Raw genomic sequence first — 19317 nt, forward strand, 5'->3', positions numbered from 1 at the left:
CTATAATTTCAAAAGTGTAGTGAGTTCATGGTAAGAAACTAAAGTTAAACACGTGATTCTATATCCGCCTCTTCACAATAGTGCACATATCCTCTTGAAATCATGGATCCGCCTCTAGTTATAGAGCATGCAACGCGAGGGAATTTTTGCGCGTTAGAGTTGGCGATGCGAGGTACTTAGCTCACGACAGAGCTGGCGACACACGGGTTAAAGCGAGGTGGAGCGCGCTATAGAGGTCGCGAGGCACAATCTGTAGCGAGGGGATTCCGGATTTTAAAATCATATTTCGTCTCATATTTGGTTTTGGACTTGGTTATTTCGTTTGGGTCTTTTCCCTATTCATATAAATAGTCATTAAACACCATTTTTGGAAGAGTTTTGCGACCGGAGGCAAGAACATCACGTGTACCAACTTTTGGAGGAGAAAATCATAGAGTTCTTCATTCCTTTATCTTTTCTTTATAATTTGTTTATGCAAAATATTTGGAAACTTGTTACTACAAACAAAAGTGGCTAAGCACTCTGTTCTAGAGTTGTGGTTGACATGATTATTAACGTTTATAATTACATCTTGGTTAATTCAGATTATCGTCTTGTGGTTGTTTCTTTAATTCTAGTTTAAATTTGTGAGTTGTTATAGCTACCAATTCACCATACTATCTATGCTATACTTGGGAAAGCCGTATTTAAATTAGAGTGGAATTAAAGAGAGCTTGTTTTTGAACCCGTGGCTCGAGGGAAGATTTTGCGGTTAGGATAAGAATATACCTAACAATCTTGCTTAATGTTTACCCTGAAAATGGTAACAACAATTAAATTTGTAAATGGGATTCTAAGTCTTCCTAAATTACGTTCGACTTGATTCCGAAAGGATATGTAGGCAGCCTCTCTTTGGGGTTCAGTCACACCAAAATAAAAATCCAAATTCCCCCAAAAAGTGAAATTGGGGCAGATGTTATAATGGTTCGGTGATGGTTCGCCTGAAAGGTTCCAAAGTTGTAATTCAGTCCAAACTCTTTTTACCCCAAATCATGTTCAAGTCCTTCCGATCAATCAGTAAAGATGTCCAAAATTAGAGGATACAACTACTTGGATCCGATGCAATCAAATAAGAGAGTCTTATTGGTGAAAACTCACACGGGCACCGTGAGGCGACAGTAAGCAAAGAAATAAAATGAGAGAGTCTTATTGGTGAAAATCCACATGGGCACCGTGAGGCGACAGTAAGCAAAGAAATCAAAATGAAAGAGTCTTGTTAGTGAAAACTCGTAAAGAGCATTATAAGGCGATGGTGAGTAGAGAAATGAGAGAGGTCAGCTCGTGAAAACCCGCAAAGGTGCCCCTGATCGAAAAGAGGATTCTCATAGTCATCGGCATAGACAGAGTCCTGGCTAGGTTTCTCGACTTTGAGGCAAAAGTTGTGATGAATTTCTGAGAGTCGGGCGGTTTACACAGATCAGGCATCTAGTCCAAAAGGCATGCATGTTCATTGAAGTCCGCATGTACTCCAGATAAGTCCTTCTTTCCTTTCCCCGAAAGGGACATTTCTTGTTTTAAACTCATTCTCCATTCCATTGTTTGTTTTATTTGAATCTCTTTCGGTTTAACACTGTTCTAAAACTAAGACAAAGAAAGGATGGTAAGACCGATTTACAGGGTTCTCATTTGATACAAGCTAATATGCAAAAAGGCGCCCAGCCTCGTCAGGAGGCATAAGCCGGCCTCGACTGGCCATGGCGGCCGATGCTTTGAAATCAAAACTCTTGGAAGAAGAAAATCAAATTGAAGTGCCTATAAAGGCAAATGAAGTTGAAAAGGTTGAGTCCCATGTGGCCAACCATCTCGGCAAAAGTTTGGAAATCCAAGGTCTCTAGAAAATAATACAGAGCAGTCAAGCATCTCGGTGCCACGCTGACAGAATCGGTTTTTTGACGGCAGTGGCCACGAATCAAACTACTCAGGGCATCAAGGCCACAAACCAACCACCACTTTGAAAACTCACAAATTTTTCTTTGTTTGAAGTAGGAACAAAGCATGCAGAATGGTGATTCTAAAAGAACGAATGTCACCAAACGTAAGCTCCTTAAAATCTCCATTTTTCTTTTACTTTCGACATACATCACTATTGTTCACACCTCCTATTTTTACGTAGCTTAACCCAGGTAGAACCTTTTCGCCTAGGGGGATCCAGCTCATATTTTCGGGTAGAAGTACTCTTCGCTCGGGTTGTTTTACATAGCTTAACCCAGGTAGAACCTTTTTAGCCTAAGGGGATCCAGCTTATAGTTTCGGGTAGAAGTACTCTTCGCTCAAGTTGTTTTTACGTAGCTTAACCCAGGTAGAAACTTTTTGCTTAGGGGGATCCAACTCATATTTCCAGGTAGAAGTACTCTTCGCTCAGGTTGTTTTACATTAGCTTAACCCAGGTAGAACCTTTTTCGCCTAGGGGGATCCAACTCATAGTTCCGGGTAGAAGTACTCTTCGCTCAGGTTGTTTTTACATAGCTTAACATAGGTAGAACCTTTTTGCCTAGGGTAATCCAGCTCATATTTCCGGGTAGAAGTACTCTTCGCTCAGGTTGTTTTTATGTAGCTTAACCCAGGTAGAACCTTTTCGCCTAGGAGAATCCAGCTCATATTTTCGGGTAGAAGTACTCTTCGCTCAGGTTATTTTACATAGCTTAACCCAGGTAGAACATTTTCGCCTAGGGGGATTCAACATTTTTGTCAGTAATACAGGGTGCCAACCCTGGTTACATTTTCTTTTTCAGTAATACATGGCACTAACCCCTGGTTACATTTCCTTACCAATATGGGGTACGCCAATCCCTAGCTTTATTTTCCAATATAAGGTACATCAATTCTTAGTTGAGATACCATTTAGACAATCAGGATACACCATTTCCAAATAATCGTGTTTTCCTAGGGTACACCAATCTCGACACTTTCATGATTTTAATAAAGTAATTTAGAAAATTATTACAATAACTCACGAAATTTTCCTAGTAAAAATTGGGGCAGAAAAATTCCGTTCGTTTGTTTGTTTTGGTGTCTGAGCAGGTTTTGCCTCGAGGCAAAAAGTTAGAGATGACCAAGAGAAGTGTCAATCCAGCATTAAAAAAAGTGAATCCAAAATGCAACAACAGATGAAAAGATTTGGATTACTCAAGACATGACTGAAGTCACGATGCATTGTATTTTCCCGTTTTGATAAGAAGAATGTGTAGAAGAGTCAATCAAGACACAAGATCAAGTTTTTGAAGACATTGATAGGATCTTGTAGTTCATTTTTTTATGTAACTTTTTATATCTTTGATGTAATAAACAAGACTGCGGACCGGAGCCTCGACGAAACCTTGCTTGACTCCTCTACTCGGCATTTCATTCTTTTCCTTGAATTACACACGACTTGATTTCCTTATAACCCGGGATATGTAGGTCGTCCAAACCAGGACTCGGTTGCACTCTTTGTCTTTTATTTCTCCAATTTTAAATAATAATATGGCCAAAAATTAGTCATATCACTCATCTTTTCTTTGCCTGAAAACTCTTCATGTTTTCAAGCAAAAAGGGGCATATTGTGAGCATCTAATTTTTGACCATGCCTGAAATTTTTTAACTCCTTCACATCATTTAGCACGAACCTTACCGCTAACACAATTATTCCTTCACAACTCACACTTCCACTCTATCTTACTAATACAAACACACACAACAAAAAAGTCAAAAAAAGGAGGAGGAAAGTAGGGGACAATAAACGGAAAATGGGGAGTGAAAAGAGGATGAGGGCATCATCTTGCACCCTAAAAAAATCAGTTGTAAAGCTCATGAAGAACTAGTCACTTTCGACCAAACAATGTCAAAAAAAGCAGCCATCACACTCCATTTTTTCCGCCATAAAAACGGCCATATAAAACTCCTCTTAAAAAAAAGGGACAGCCCAAACTTCGACCCTAGAGGCCAAGAAAATCAGCAGCGACCATATCTCCCCAAACCCCATTAAACTACCTAAAATCCGCACAAAAACACAGCAAAAAATCCAGCCAAAAGGGAGCAGCAAAACTAGATCTAAAACCTCCAAACTCTGGCCCGAAATTACCCCCAAAACAGCTCCAAACACGAGCTAAAAAATACCTCCAAACCCAGCTCGAATACAGCCCCCCAAAAGTCTTAAATGCAGCTAAAAAATGCTGCCAGGCACAGTTGCTAACAGCGACAACAACAACCCCGAAAATCAGTTCCAAACCAGCCCCAAACCGTCCTAAAATCACCTGAAATGTTCAGTCCGTCAAGGTCGCCGAGATCGGGTTCGAGTTTTCCGTCAAGATTCCTATCGTGAGTCGCTCCTTGACCCAATTCTTGTCACCATTTTCGCCGATGATTTTAGCCATTTTAGTGTAAGGTTGTTTGGATTGTTCTTTAAATATTGGGAAGCTTCATAAGGTCCGTTTCTTTTTCTTTGTTTCAATGATACTTTATTGTTGTCTTCCAATCATATCTTTTGAGTTGTAATTCCTTATTGGCTTTATCTAGTATGAATTTTAATCATAATGCTTTGTGTTTAGTCGGCTTCGATGATTAATTGGCGTTTCAACTCTCATGATCAGTTGGTTTGATTGTTGAACATTTAAGATATATGTGTATTTCTAGTCTTCTGAATTTTGAAAATATGTGTAGTAAATGTTATTTCATTTGCTAAATTTGAGGTAAAATATTAGAATATATATATATGGAAAAATGGCCATGTCAAAGTACTCTGTAAATCGTTTGCTTTTGGAAAAAAATGTTATCTGATTAAGCATCTGACTTTGAAGTAAATCATTACTAGTTTAAAGTAGTCCAATCCACAAAAAGTTTAACTTCACTGGTTTTGTAATGTGTACAATAACTTTGGCATAGGAGTCTTAAAATTAGAAAAGCTCATTAAAGGTTCATTTCCTTCTCTTAATGCATTTCTTGCTCATGAATGGATTAGTATCATTTTCCCCCCTTAATTAATAGATCTTTAATTGTTCTGTTTTATTGAATATTGGAGTTGTTTTCTTTCTTGGTAAGGAATAAGAATAGGTCATGAGTGGTGTTAAGTGAGAAAAATATATAACTCTTAAGCCTCACAATAATCTTAAATTAGTGTTAGAAAAATAATTCATGTGCTAGTTTTTTTTTGGTGTGCTTTAAATAATTAAATATCATGGTTTTGTGTATGGTCTCAGTGGCATAGTTGTGATACGTAACAAAATAAGTACGCGTATGTGTGACTTAATTCAATATAACTTTCATAATTTTAATCAAGCAGTAAAAGTGGACATAAGTAAAAGATGAGAAATCAAATATATCACAGTTTATCCAAAATTAATTTAAGCCAAATGTAGTCAATAAAGCGACCGTGCTAGAACCACAGGACTTGGGGAATGCCTTACACCTTCTCCCCGGTCAACAGAATTCTTTATCCGGACTTTGTTTTCGTAGACCAATAATAAAAGAGTCAAACCTTCTTTTGACTAGGGATTAAGGTGACTTGGAATACCAACAAATCAATTCCAAGTGGCGACTCTGAATAACAAAAATAATCCCTATTTCAAAATTGTCACTTTAATTGGAAAAACTCTTTAACCCACAAATCCATAGCATAATTACTACATTATCTTTTGGAGGGGTAAAAAAGGGATGTGACACTCGTTGTTTCATTCGGAGGTGGAGGCATGAGTTTTGATACTGCGTCATATGTAGCGAACATTTCCCTTGATGCGCGTTGTTCCCCATAGACGATTTTGACCTCGTCCTTTGTCGGGAATTTTATTGCCCGGTGGAGGGTGGATGGTACTGCTCTCATGCAGTGTATCCAAGGTCGTCCAAATAAGGCGTTATACCTCATATCTCCTTCGATGACATGGAATTTGGTGTCTTGGGTTGTGCCGGCCATGGTAACCGGAAGGACGATTTCTCCTTTTGTTGTTTCGCTCGCCATATTGAATCCATTGAGGACACGGGTGGCGGACACGATTTGTTCGAGCAGCCCGAGTCATTCTATCACCCTCGACCTGATGATATTGGTCGAGCTACCTGGATCCACGAGTACACGTGTTATCTGAAAAGAATTTACAAGAAAGGAGATTATCAGGGCATCGTTGTGGGGTTGAGACAGGGCCTCGATGTCCTCTGCGTTGAACGTGAGGGCATCTTCGGGGATATATCCCCGAGTCCGTTTTTCTCTGGTGATGGATATTTTTGTCCGTCTCATTACGGGTTCCTGCGGGGCATCGGTGCCCCCGTGATCATATGGATGACGTGTTGTGGCTCGTTTGCCTCATTTTTCTTGGTCGCCTCCCTCTCTTGGAATTGATTTTTGGCCCGATCGCTGAGGAATTCCCAGAGGTGCCCTTTGTTGAGCAGTCGAGCCACTTCCTCCTGTAGCTGATGGCAATCATCGGTCCTGTGACCTGCGTGTTGTGGAACTCGGATACTAAGTTGTAATTTCTCTGCGAAGGGTCTGACTATATTGGTTTGGGCCATTTGGCGTCTCTGATCTTGCTGATGGCGAACACGATGTCTGAAACGTCGACGCAGAAGTTGTATTCCGATAAGTGGGGCGTGTTTGTTGGCGCTATGATTCAATCAAACCTGGTTCTATTGGCGAGCCCTCGAGGGTCCTGTCCTCGATCCATCCTTCAATCGTTGCGAGGTAGGTTGCGCCTTGGGGCGTTTCTTCTGTCTTCGTGGTAAGGTTGGTACCTTTCTTTGTTTGGTTTTGACTCTTTTACCAGGAGTCTGTTTGGATACACTGAGCCCGAAGGGGCTCCCAATTGGTTGTCCTCGGCCCTAATCTTCGATTGGTACCGGTTGTGGACGCCGACCTGGTCACGACCCTTTTTATCATTGGCTGCAATCATCTTCTCACCTGACTCGATCCTTTTGGTGAGGTCCTCGAGCATCTTCACTATGGCGGGGTCAGTTACTGACCCGTTATTGCTTGATCTTTCGGGTACTTTCTCGGCGGGGGGAGCTACCTCCGATACTGATGTGCTGGGAGTTCTCGGATGGCTTTACAACTGAGCAATGGCCAACTGTTGTGCCTGCAACATTTCAAAAATAGCATGAAGACTAACTTCCTATTCTTCCCGGGCCGGGGTGTTTTGGGCTTCATGTCAGTCACTATGTCGTATGCTCTTGTTGGTGTGAGAAGTTTCATCGGCCTGCTGTGCATCCTGTGAGTCTGCGTCCACTAGAATCGGTCTGGGTGCGTTATCTGGATTCTGTAGTGGTGCTCCGGCGACCGGGATAGCCACGCCATTTTTCTCATGATTCTCGAGGTTGTCGTTCTCGACTCCGTTTACCGAGCTCGACATTTTGACCTAAAATCAAAGGATCTTGGACAAGAAAAGTGTGAAATATAATGTGCGCTTGTGCAATGAAACTATCAAGAATATAATCACTATTATTTTTAGCCCCACGATGGGCACCAAACTGTTTACCGTGAAAATGGTAACAACAATTAAATTTGTAAATGGAATTCTAAAAATACGTGATCTATTCCCGAGCTAGTTGTTAGAGCAGTTGATGCTAATAATATGGAGTTTAAAGTTTAAATACAAGCTAAAACGGGATGATAATCGAACCACAGGGCCTGCTTCCCGGATGTGTGTCTGGTCGATGAGGAACCTCGGGGCCGATGTCAGGGTCGAGTTCGAGTTATCGGGGATAGTCGGGGATGGGAGAACAGTTGAAGATATAGTTGAACAAGGCTCTTTATGGTCACTAGTAGGGTATATGATCAAGAACAAGTAAGAAAGCGATAGATATTGAGGTGACTTCGGGTCAATATCACGTGACAACCAAAGAATAGACAAGAAGATAGCAAAGCTAAATGATTTCGAGCTAGTGAGAACAAGCGAATTAGAGAGGAGAAGGAGAGAGAAGATATTATTGCCCTTTTGTAGAATAGTTGGAGCTCTGCCTTTACAGGGTATTAGTGACTCCCCTTTTATAGAAAATGGGGGGAGTCCAATCTTAGTGCAAGATACACTGCGTGATGCAAGAAATAGGATGGGACAACCGGCTAACTCCGCGATGTTTGTGTGGGCCGATATCGAGCTGCTTGAATAATTCTGATCGACCCCGGGTGCATTCCTTGAGAGATACTTGCATTCGCTGAGGCTTTGGCCGACATTATCCTTGGCGGAGTGCCTCCCGATCTTGAAGGAAGTGATCGGCCCGAGATCCTGGGCTCCCGAGATCACCCTTCGAAGTATTCAGTTGAGAAATTGGTCTCCCAGATTTCACCGTGTACACTTAATTAAATATCGTATTATATTCATTCATGATAGACTCAATACCATAGAAATATAGGGTTGATATATTGTGGGCAAGCGATTAGTGTTGTGGAACCATGCTATTCATATAAACGATCCGGTTAATTAGCAACTATAGATAATCTGGATTAACGAGTGTGATTATTGAACTTAATAGGATTGATAAACCAACCACAATCCTGGAATTTTCATCTCCTCTGAAGTAAATTCTCGTCATATGCATTTGCATTGGTGATAAATTAGTTGTTATTTGTTTAATTTCCGCAATAGTAGATTAATAGAAAAATATCACTCTTAAATATCTTGGACAATTAATTGATTTTAGTTAGCTTAATTAACAATCAATCTAAGTCTATGGGAGTTTGACTTCCAACTTTCGAGTCACTTTATTACGTACCGGCCACGTATACTTGCGTGTACTTGGGGAATCAACATGAACCCAATTACTTATCGTATATTTACTTGAGATCGCTGCAGAAATTCATAAATTTCAAATCATGGATCCGCATCTCCCAGCATTTACTTAAAATTTTATTCGACAATGATACTTCGCCACTTTCAAATCCTAGGTCTGCCTCTTATATTGCATATAGCTCTTATTTTAGATGGTGAATTCCCATGATAGATATTTTTGGATATTTTCATTGAGATATTGGTTAATAGTGGTTGATTCATAAATGAGACAAAAAGTGACGGACTAATCAGATAACACGGCCCACAGGACTATGTCATCATAGTGAACTCCAAAACAGTTGTCTTAAATTTTCTCGTCTTTATATTTCTCTTCTGTTACTATCCAACAAAAATAACGAAACAAACTTCTCCCCACACATTCTCCATTTCTTCCCTTCCTTTTCCTCCATTTCTTACACTTCCCTTCATATTCTGTCGGCATAATCCTAAATATTTCACCCAAAAAAATCTCTTTTTAAAAACCCCTCTACCAAAACACTTTTCGTTGAAGAAAATATGGATTCAAAAAATGATAACATTCAAGAAATGGGATAATCTTTGTTCAGATATTACAGAAAAAAAATCCTTTCTTACCTCCCAATTCGTTCTATAGTTATTGCTTCCTCTGTATGCAAAAACTGGAATTCAATAATCACCTCTTCTTCTTTCACAACCAGAATCTCAGCTACAAAAAAATCATGGCTTTTTCTCTGTGGCCAAAACAATATTTTTATCAAAAATAACCAACCTTTTGCTTTTGACCCTGATGCAAATAAATGGATTACACTTCCTACTTCAACCCTTTTATCCCAAGATTTCTTTATTGGTTCAAATGGTTTTTTCTTTGCTACTTCTCAAAATTTCAGCTTTAAGCCAACTCTCAATGGCTCTTGGGTTCAAACTAGTCCTTTAAAATTCTCTAGGTGTAATCCTCTTGTTGATGTTTATTACAAAAATGGGTTAAATCATGAACCAAGATTTATTGTTGTAGGTGGTGTTAGATTTGTTGGTGGATTAGTTGAAATTGAGGACCGTTTGGCTGTGGAAATTTATAATCCAAATTTGGATTTTTGGGAACTTTGTCCACCTTTACCAGCTGATTTTAGGTCAGGTAATTCATCACAATGGTCATGTTCATCTTTATTGAAAGGGAAATTCTATGTTTTTGGGATATATTCTTGTTTTATTACATGTTTTGATTTGGACAAATGTTTGTGGAGCGAGGTTCAGACACTTAGACCACCTGGAATTTTGTTTTCATTCTTGGTTTCATGTCAAGATTGTTTAGTTTTAGGTGGATTATGCAATTCACCTAATGGACCAAATTTTATACTTTGGAAAGTTGATGAGAAAACAATGGAGTTTAGTGAAATTGCTATAATGCCTCAAGAATTGATGTATTATTTGTTTGATAGTGAAGAGGATGACAAATATGCTAGTTTAAAATGTGTGGGATTAGGGAATATTATTTATGTGTATAATGAAGAACATCACAAGAATTACAATGCTTGTGTTTGTGAATTTGGAAATGAGTTTGGGAAGTGTAGTTGGAGGAAAGTGCCTAATTTGCCAGCAAGTGCTAGTAAATTTCATAGAGTGATTAGCTTTTGTTCAAATGTTTCCCTTGATAACATTCTTCAGGGTGCAAGAATTTAAGTTTGACAAATAGCATATATTTGGTGGAATAGTCGATGTGCAATACAAATTGATTGGGTGGAAAAACTCCCGAACATTGTTGTTACGAAGAAATAATAAGTTTCACAATGTTCTTATGGGTGCAAAGGAAATTCTTGATCTGGGGCATATTGTTCACTGAGTTTGAGTTTGGTGTAAATGATAAAGTTGCCCCATGTGACTAGGGGTTCAACGAGTTTAAATCGTGAAAACAGTCTCTTGCAGAAATGCAGAGTAAGACTGCGTAAAATAGACTCTTGTGGTTCGGCACAGAGGCGGATGTAGTGTATAACTTACGAGTTCAACTGAACCCACAACTTTCGACGCGAAGTCAAAATTTGTATGTAAAAATTCACTAAAATTGCAAAAATAGTAGATATGAACCCATAACTTTAAAAATATAATGAGTTCAATATTAAAAACATTAAAATTGAACCCATATGATTTAAATCTGGGGGAAGTGCACGGTTGACCACTAATAACACATGTATTTACTTTTAAGCCACCGTTTAAAATGTCTTTAGTCTTTAGCCACTGCTTTAATAAACTTTAACTGCCCTGACAAAAATACCCTTCTGCTCATGTCCTTAACTTTTGTACTTAACTTCAGGACTACATGTCCTTAACTTTTGAACATGGAACTCTAAGTTCAGGACTTCAGGACTACATGTCCTTAACTTTTGAACATGTAACTCTAAGTTCAGGACTACATGTCCTTAACTTTTGAACTTGGAACTCTAGGTTCAGGACTTCAAGGCTACATGCCCTTAACTTTTGAACTTGGAACTTAAACTTCAAGACCAAGCGTCCTTAACTTTTGAACTTGTAAGTCAAAGTTAAGGACCTATTGTCCTTAACTTTTGAACTTGTAACTTTAAGTTAAGGACTGCTTGTCCTTAACTTTTGAACGTGTAACTATAAGTTAAGGATTGTTTGTCCTTAACTTTTGAACTTGGAAATCAAAGTTAAGGACCTATTGTCCTTAACTTTTGAACTTGTAACTGTAAGTTAATGATCGTCTGTCCTTAACTTTTGAATTTGTAACTATAAGTTAAGGATTGTCTGTCCTTAACTTTAGAACTTATAACTGTAATGCATGTCCTTAACTTTTAAACTTGTGTCCTTAACTATTGAACTTAACTTTAGGACTTCAAGACTACATTTCCTTAACTTTTGAACTGGAAACTCTAAATTCAGGACCATGTCCTTAACTTTTGAATTTAACATTAGGACTTCAGGACTACATGTCCTTAACTTCTGGGAAGGAATTGCATTTCCTGTTTACTCATCACTCTTTTTCTTATTTTCACAACTTTTAGATCTAAAAATAAATTCAAGGAGCTAAGAGCAAATAAACCCTATTACATTAGACTCGCTAGAAAGAAAAATAATCAGCATACCGATTTTGCCACAAGAGAAATGGCAGAAGCATAATAGCTTCAACGTCAACCAAATTTTAAACAAAAAAGTAGAGACGGATCTAAAATTTTCATGATAACTCCCATAAAACGACATACCGAAAAAAGTCCACTGAGGTCCATTTCTAACATGTTTCGACATAGTAGCGATTTGTACCAAGAGAACACCAGAGAATACGAAGTCTTTTTGTTTTGAATGCATCGGTGTATTTCCGTTTGGGGAGGAAAGGGTAACACAGTCTTTTCATATTAATTTTAATAGACTAGTGGCTACTATTGCTAAGCATTAAAAATGCTGGATAAAAAGTAAATACCAGCTTAAACAGTGGCTACCCCACGCCATTTCTACTTTAAATCCTGGATCCGCCTCTGATTCGGCACTTCCTCGAACTTTGCGCATAGGGCGAGCTCAGTTTTTTCATGCATAATAGTAATATATACTCGATGTACTTTTTCTTGTTTTCAGAATTATAATGCAATTATAGATAATCTTTTGGTTATGTTTGGTAGTGCTGCTTTTGTGGTAAATATGTTGTGCTCGTTGATGAATGTTCTCAATTAAAGACTTCAGATATTCATTAATCCAATCTATTTCGTTTTTCGTTATATTCAATTTTGAAAAGGGATAAAGGTCAAGTTCGCCGCTGAAATTACGTAACATTGGTTAACGATGCCATAATATCTTTGCGGTTAGCAAACATATCATATTTGCTCTTATTTTTCGACTCAACAAACGGTATCCTTGTTTGTTCACCGTTGTCCATATAAACTGGCACGTGTGATTTAGCAGACACATGAAAAATAAATAAGAAATTTAAGTGGCTGTGATCAGTGGCGAAGCTATGAATTTTATCTAAAGTAATCAAACATGAAATAAGCAAAAAAAGTCTCTAATAAAGGGTGTTCAATATATGTTATATACGATTAAAATATAATATTTTACCTATATGTATAATATAACTTTTCGACGAAGGGTGATCACCTCTATGTACCTTCGCCCCTGGTTGTGATCATAATATAAGTGTGATCTATGCGTACTGAGCCATTCCTGGAACGAGCCACATGCAAAGAAATTAAATCTGAAGCTCTGACCAGAAACTCAATATTCTGTAATAATATGCATAGGTTCCTATAGTTTGAGCGAGATTGTCATAATGCAGAAAGTGGGTTACATGTGAAATTACTAGTGATTTGGTCAGTTCTGAAAGAAAATGAGAAGGGTTAAAAGTGAAATAATGGGAAAATGAATCGGGCAAGTTCAGTGAGAATAGAAAGAAAAGGAATTTTCACATCGTATAACCATCTTCTAAAAATAAGAACCGACAAATACATACTTCTAATATATTAATATGCAATATATGTGTGTTTAAGAAAGAAGATAAGATTTTTGAACTTATGTTGTAAAATGAGATAGCATATATTTTTTATGGCTATAAAAATATTGCATAAAGGTAAATTGTTTCCAAATATGTGATGATAGGTTATAATTAAGTATTTTAGTCGCTTATTACACTCTAATATATTGCACTTTAATTGAGTTTGAGCTTTAATCGCTAGTGTTTTGCACTAATTGTATATTTTATGCTTTGCAGGAGTGATTCCGAGCTATGTAGATATTATGGAATGAATTCAAGTGATTTGGAGCTTTGAAGTCTAAGTAAAAGCCCAAGGAATCAAGCCGAAATCGTGTTTGGGGATCAACGGATGATAGTTAAGAACGAAACGAAGAATTGAGCGGGCATACGGCGCATTGTCTAGTCAAATGCACATAAATTTTATCTCAGAACTCCGTTTGGGCTACACAATATTGTTTAACCAAAAAGTGAAATTTCGGTCAAAGCTTTAATTTAGAAGAACTCGGGTTACTGATAATCAAAAATGAGTAAAAGGAAATGACTTTGCTAACAATCAGATAAGTAGAAGAAAACAAAGTAAACCAATATATTCAGATAATATTTCGTGTCCTTACAAATGATTAGTTTTCTCCTTTTTATAGTTATCTCAAAAATATACGTTTTGCCTTTGTCATAATAAGGCCATTATAGACAATTAAGGAAATTAAATGCTACATTACATAATCATTGTAACTTAATACAGATTCTCTAACATTTCCAGTATTCAATGCTTATTAAATACTGTATCTGTACTCTATTGTGTTGTCAGATTCATTCTCCTTGATTTTTGGATTTAAATAGATACGAGTGTTGAGTCTTTTGAATAACTGTTCGTGCCTTTACTTGTGTGTCTGCTCGTATCTGTTGCAACTCGTGCCTCTTTGCCAATCAGTATTCTTTGACCAGCCTACGTGTCATGACACGTCATCTTTCATCACTTTAATATGTAAACCCAATTTTTCCTAACACAGATAGTCCCCCCACTTGCCGTTTATTCAACAATTGAATATTTGGGAAGTGAATTTCATTAAAGCGGGAATATTTGCCGCCATAAATGCTATGATAGAATCGACGCTTCAATTGTCACTTCCATTTAATGCCTATTACACGTGGCACCTTTTTATTGGTTCTGCGACTTTGCAGCGCTTTTTTAAGGTTCTTTTACAGCTTCACTAACCACGAAGCGACAGTTCTTATTATGATCTTTCCATCATTGCACATTTTCCTTTGACGGTTGCTTCTTAATATAAATATAGTTTTCACCTTTGTCCTTCCCACATAAAGTTCTCTGAATATTTAATTCTTGAATTTTTGTTTGCTTCTTCCTCGTACTATCATGTCTTCATTAAACCCTAACCCTAGAAGGGTCCCCATAGTTGATAACTTCCCTAATGCCCCCAGAAGGAGTAGAAAAGGAGGTAGACTTCATAATTTAGGGTCTTCATCCATACGTGGTTCTTCTCTTCCTTCGTCTAGTTCCAGTCCTTCTTTTAGAACCAGAGGCTCTTTTTCACAAAGGTCCTCTTCTAAAGGAAAGGAACCCTTTGAACCTGTTCGTGAACCTACAGTGGATGAAATAGTTCCTGCTGAACTAACTTTCTATAATGATAGAGAGTCCCTAAGAAACCAAGTGTCTTCTTTAGATCGTGCTGATATCTATCCAACTCAGATCATAGAGGGTCTGATTTCTTTAGTTCGTAATGACTGTCATTGGAGTTATGACTTTCCTATCATAATTCCCAGTGCGAATCAAAGAATCACCTCCTATTTAGTTGGATTTTCCTTTGTTTATACGCACCCTTTCACATTAGGATTCAAACCTGCTATTGATCCTGTTATTCTCGAATTCTGTCATTTTTTCTACGTTTGCTTAAGTCAAATTGGCCCTATAGCATGGAGGGTTGTTGCCTGTTTGAGGCACTTGACTAACATGGCAGGTGTACCTTTCACTTTTGCCCATTTTATTCACTTGTACTCTCCCAGACTTTTCCGCCAAGGTATTTTTACCTTAGTAGCTAGGAGCAAAAGAGTTCTGGTTAGCCAGAAGATGACAGAGACCGTGGTTGGTATGACAGGTTTGTTGCTGCCTCCACTGTTGGTTTAGTAGGTGATGAAAATGTTCCCTTCCCCAAGAAGTGGAATTTTGCACGTGAGTTTTCTTTTTAATAATTTTCTCGTACCTTTTTCCTCAATTTTGATGATCATTATTCTAATTTTCCTTTTCTTTTTCAGCTACCATGGGAATTATTGAGGAAATCCCCAATTTCCATGGTTGGGTAGGAAAGTTATTAAATACAGCACAAATGGAGGGTAGATCTTGGAAAAATCTTTCCCACCGATTTGGTTGGAAAGTGAAAACTCATGGTAAGAGTTTTTTTTATTTAACGTTTTATTGTCATTTCCAGAACTTAATTTAATCCCTCGTTTTATCAGGATTTTCTGTTCGAGGGATTAGTGCTGAGGCGGTCGTAGCTTCCCATATCTTTTTGGAAAGGGCCCAGGAGATAATCTTGGGTTATTCATCGAAAAGGAAAGTTGCTAGTGACCAAGACTCTGAAGAAGAGGAAGATGGGGGTTCCTTGGTAAAAAGGTCACGAGCTCGTAGGCGAATCATTTCTGATGATGAAGCATCTCCCCCTCGTTCTGTTCCTCTTACTGAGTCTGTTGAAGCCCCGGTGACGATCCCTAATGATGATGTTCTCGCTGCTGCTCATGATTCAGTTGAGCAACTTTTTAACCGCGGGTTTGGTGGTGAAGATTTTGGTCTGGTTTCTGATGAAGCACCTCTTTCTTCCTTTTCTACTCCCGTTCCTATGATTCCTCCTTTGCCAGTCGTGGCTGTTACTATTCCTCCCCAGGTTATTATGACTGTTTCCACAGTTTCTCCCTTGACTACCCCTTCTTCAACTGTTCCTTTCACAGAAGTTGGTTCCTTAAGTAGGAGTGGTGCTATGAGGCAAGTTACCATTGAAGTCCCCGTTAAATGTAACCTTTTAAGGAAATCAGGTCAAACTGACGTGTGGCTAAAGCCTTTAATTGGTCCAGCTGAAAGAGCTAAGCTAGATATCCATAGTTCTTTGACCTTGATGAATGATATAGTGCATGCTTATTTAAAGGTATTCCTTTTTCAAACTTTTACTTTGTCATTTTTCTATCTTGAGTGTTCTCATTTTTTTTTTTGTCTTACCCCCTTTTTTAGGCTAATCTAATTGGCACGGAGATGATGAAAAGAGTTACCCTCTCAGAGCAGTTAGTGCGTGATTACCAAATGGAGGCAGATAATTGGAGGGAACAATGTAAAAGTCTTCATATCGACGTGGAAACACTAGAAGAAAGGAAAAGTACCTTAGAGCAGTAGGTACAGGCTTTGACTTCAGAGTTGGCAGTTGAAAAGGCTTCTTCAAATCAAGCAGATAAGGAAAAGACTCGTCTTGAAACCTCTTTTTCCGAGCAGTTTTCTAAGGCAAGTGAAGAGATGAGAGAGTTGAGGGTTCTCTTGGGTGAAAAAGAAGCCTATGCTGGTGAACTTGTGCATAATTTGACCCAAACTCAAGAAAACCTCCGGGTATCTTCTAATAAGGTTTGTTCTTTAGAAAATTCCCACGCTTCTCTTCAAGCTTCTTATGAATCTGCCTTAGCTGAAAATGAAAAGATAAGAAATGAAATTGCTGATTAGGAAAGAGATTATGAGATCCTTGAAGATAAAACTGCCATTGAAGTGAGTTGGGCGTTTTTAAATTCTCCCCATGATACCCTCGTTGAAGTTAGCCAGGAGAATTTTAACTTGGAACCTGAGTTAGCCAATATTAAAGAGACTATTGAGAAGACTCAGCAGAACCAAGATTTTCTTCTCCCGTGACTGAAGCTTCTGAAAATTTTGAAGTTGATACGGGTATCCCCACTCCTTCAAGTCAAGTTGAGCCTGCTGTTGTTGATGTCCCTGCTTCTGTTCCTTCAACTTATCAGTGAAAAGTTTATGTTATTTGAATTCCTTTGATGTTTTTTTATTCTTTTTCGTTGGTATGTGATTGTGACCCTTGGTCTTTTTAAAGGTTTGTTGAAAATGTTAAGTCCCCAGATCTTTTATGGGTCACTTTGTATAAACAACTTTTGGGTTTATGACTAAGTTCATACTTAGTCTAAACTTTTTAATTAAAAGTTTTCGTTGCTGTTTGAACTTCTATTTTGTTTATTCTTGCCTTTATTTTTAAGGACTTACTGAATAACTTGCATTTTATTTTTCAAAAATGCTTCTTAATTTCTTGAATACTTGAATTAACCATGAGTTTTATAAAAGAGGGCCCTTTTATATTCGACACTTAATGAAGAAGATGTCTCAACTTCATAATGGTGTTAATATACGATAAAAGAAATAAGAATACACATGTTTCTTGAAATAACTTTGACAAGTTTTTATTTGAACTTTGTCTAGTTTTGAATAACATTTTACATGTATTTGAATTACTTCTATAACTTTCTCGTAACTGTTTTTCTTATAACAGATTTCAAAAAAGAAAATGAACACAAGGTTTATTTAGAACCCGTTTCAGTACATTGCCTTTACCCTAACTATGATAAGGTTTTTCTTTGGCCTTAGCTCGTGACTTTGCTCTGCACTTGACTCATTCAGTGAGTGAACTTCTCAGGCTTGATCTTTGATAATTTTCCAATCTTCTTTGCCTTCTTTATACACATGCCTATGTACATTATATAGTCCCCCAAGTGTTTGAGCGTTGAAGTATGAAGCCTCGAGCACTTGATTGTTCCTTTCATTTGGCCCTTCCCTGAAAAGGAAAAACACACGGGACTCAGAGGTGTGATTATAGATGAAAACTGCTTAACTCGTCTGAATTTCTATCAGAATAGTTGTAACCCTAGACCGGGAATTTTAATTTATTCCACATGCCTTGCAGGTCGTGATTCATCATTTAGTACGGGCTAGCTTTTTGCCTATCATCTAAAATCGTTAGTAAAATTTTAACAATTCAAAAATTAAATTTTAAAATATGGATACCTGACCGTGGGTATTACTTAGAAATAGTCTCTCTTCAGGTAAACAACATTCCAATGTGAAGGTAGTATCTTGTCATCCATCGTCTCCAGCTCGTATGCTCATTTCCCTGCGATATCATGAATCATGTAGGGTCCTTCCTAAGATGGACTTAATTTTCCAGCATTGGCTGCCTTCGTAGATTGAAAAACCTTTTTGAGCACGAAGTCCCCAATCTTGAAGAATCTTAGGCGTACTTTTCGATTGTAGTATTGTTCTATTACCTGCTTATGTGTTGTCATTCTTATTAATGCAACTTCTCCTTTTCCTTCAAGTAGATCAAGATTTATGTGCATTTCTTCGTCATTAGACTCTTCAAACGCTTGTGTAAACCTTGTGCTTGGCTCTTCTATCTCAACTGGAATTAAAGTTTCAGCTCTATAAACCAAAGAAAATGGTGTTTCTCCCATACTTTTTTTGTTGTTGTGCGGTATGCCCATAAAACACCAGGTAACAATTCTGGCCAATTACCTTTGGATTCCTCCAAATGCTTCTTTAAATTGTTGATAACGACTTTGTTTGTTGACTCAGCTTGTCCATTACCCACCGGATGATAAGGTGTGGATGTAATCCTTTTAATCTGCCAACTTTAAAAGAACTCTGTGATTTGTGCGCCTATAAATTGAGGGCCATTATCACACACAATTTCCTTTGGCACACCGAATCGACATATGATATTTCGCCAAATGAAATCTCTAACTTCTTTTTTTTTGCACCTGTTTGAATGCTCATACTTCCACCCATTTAGTAAAATAGTCAGTGAGTATGAGCAAGACTTTTACCTATCCTTTTACTTGTGGTAGCAGACCCACGATATCCATCCCCCATTTCATAAAAGGCCACGGTGTAATGACCGAATGTAACAACTCTGCAGGTCTATGCATGTTATTACCGTACCTTTGGCATGTATCACATTTAGCCACGAAATTTTCCGCTTCTTCTTCCATTTTGGGCCAATAATAACCTGTCCTAATTATGGTTCTTACCAATGATCTTCCTTCGGCATGATTTTCACAATG

The 19317-nt window shown here is 38.0% G+C and overlaps 2 protein-coding genes across 2 annotated transcripts; one reads left to right on the forward strand and one right to left on the reverse strand.

Annotated features, from left to right (window-relative positions):
* Positions 1–9317: 9317 nt before the first annotated feature.
* Positions 9318–10835, forward strand: LOC104235695 (F-box/kelch-repeat protein At3g24760; the record flags this gene model as incomplete). Its single annotated transcript, XM_009789503.2, has 1 exon — positions 9318–10835. A coding segment is annotated over one exon (1101 nt), but the record flags the coding sequence as incomplete, so codon positions are not given.
* A 7564-nt stretch (positions 10836–18399) lies between these two features.
* On the reverse strand, positions 18400–18708 carry LOC138871835 (uncharacterized). Its single transcript, XM_070149742.1, has one exon. It carries the CDS (start codon positions 18706–18708, stop codon positions 18400–18402), a length of 309 nt encoding a protein of 102 aa, XP_070005843.1.
* Between the last annotated feature and the right edge of the window lie 609 nt (positions 18709–19317).

Source organism: Nicotiana sylvestris, chromosome 6, assembly GCF_000393655.2.
Source record: "Nicotiana sylvestris chromosome 6, ASM39365v2, whole genome shotgun sequence".
NCBI lineage: Eukaryota > Viridiplantae > Streptophyta > Magnoliopsida > Solanales > Solanaceae > Nicotiana > Nicotiana sylvestris.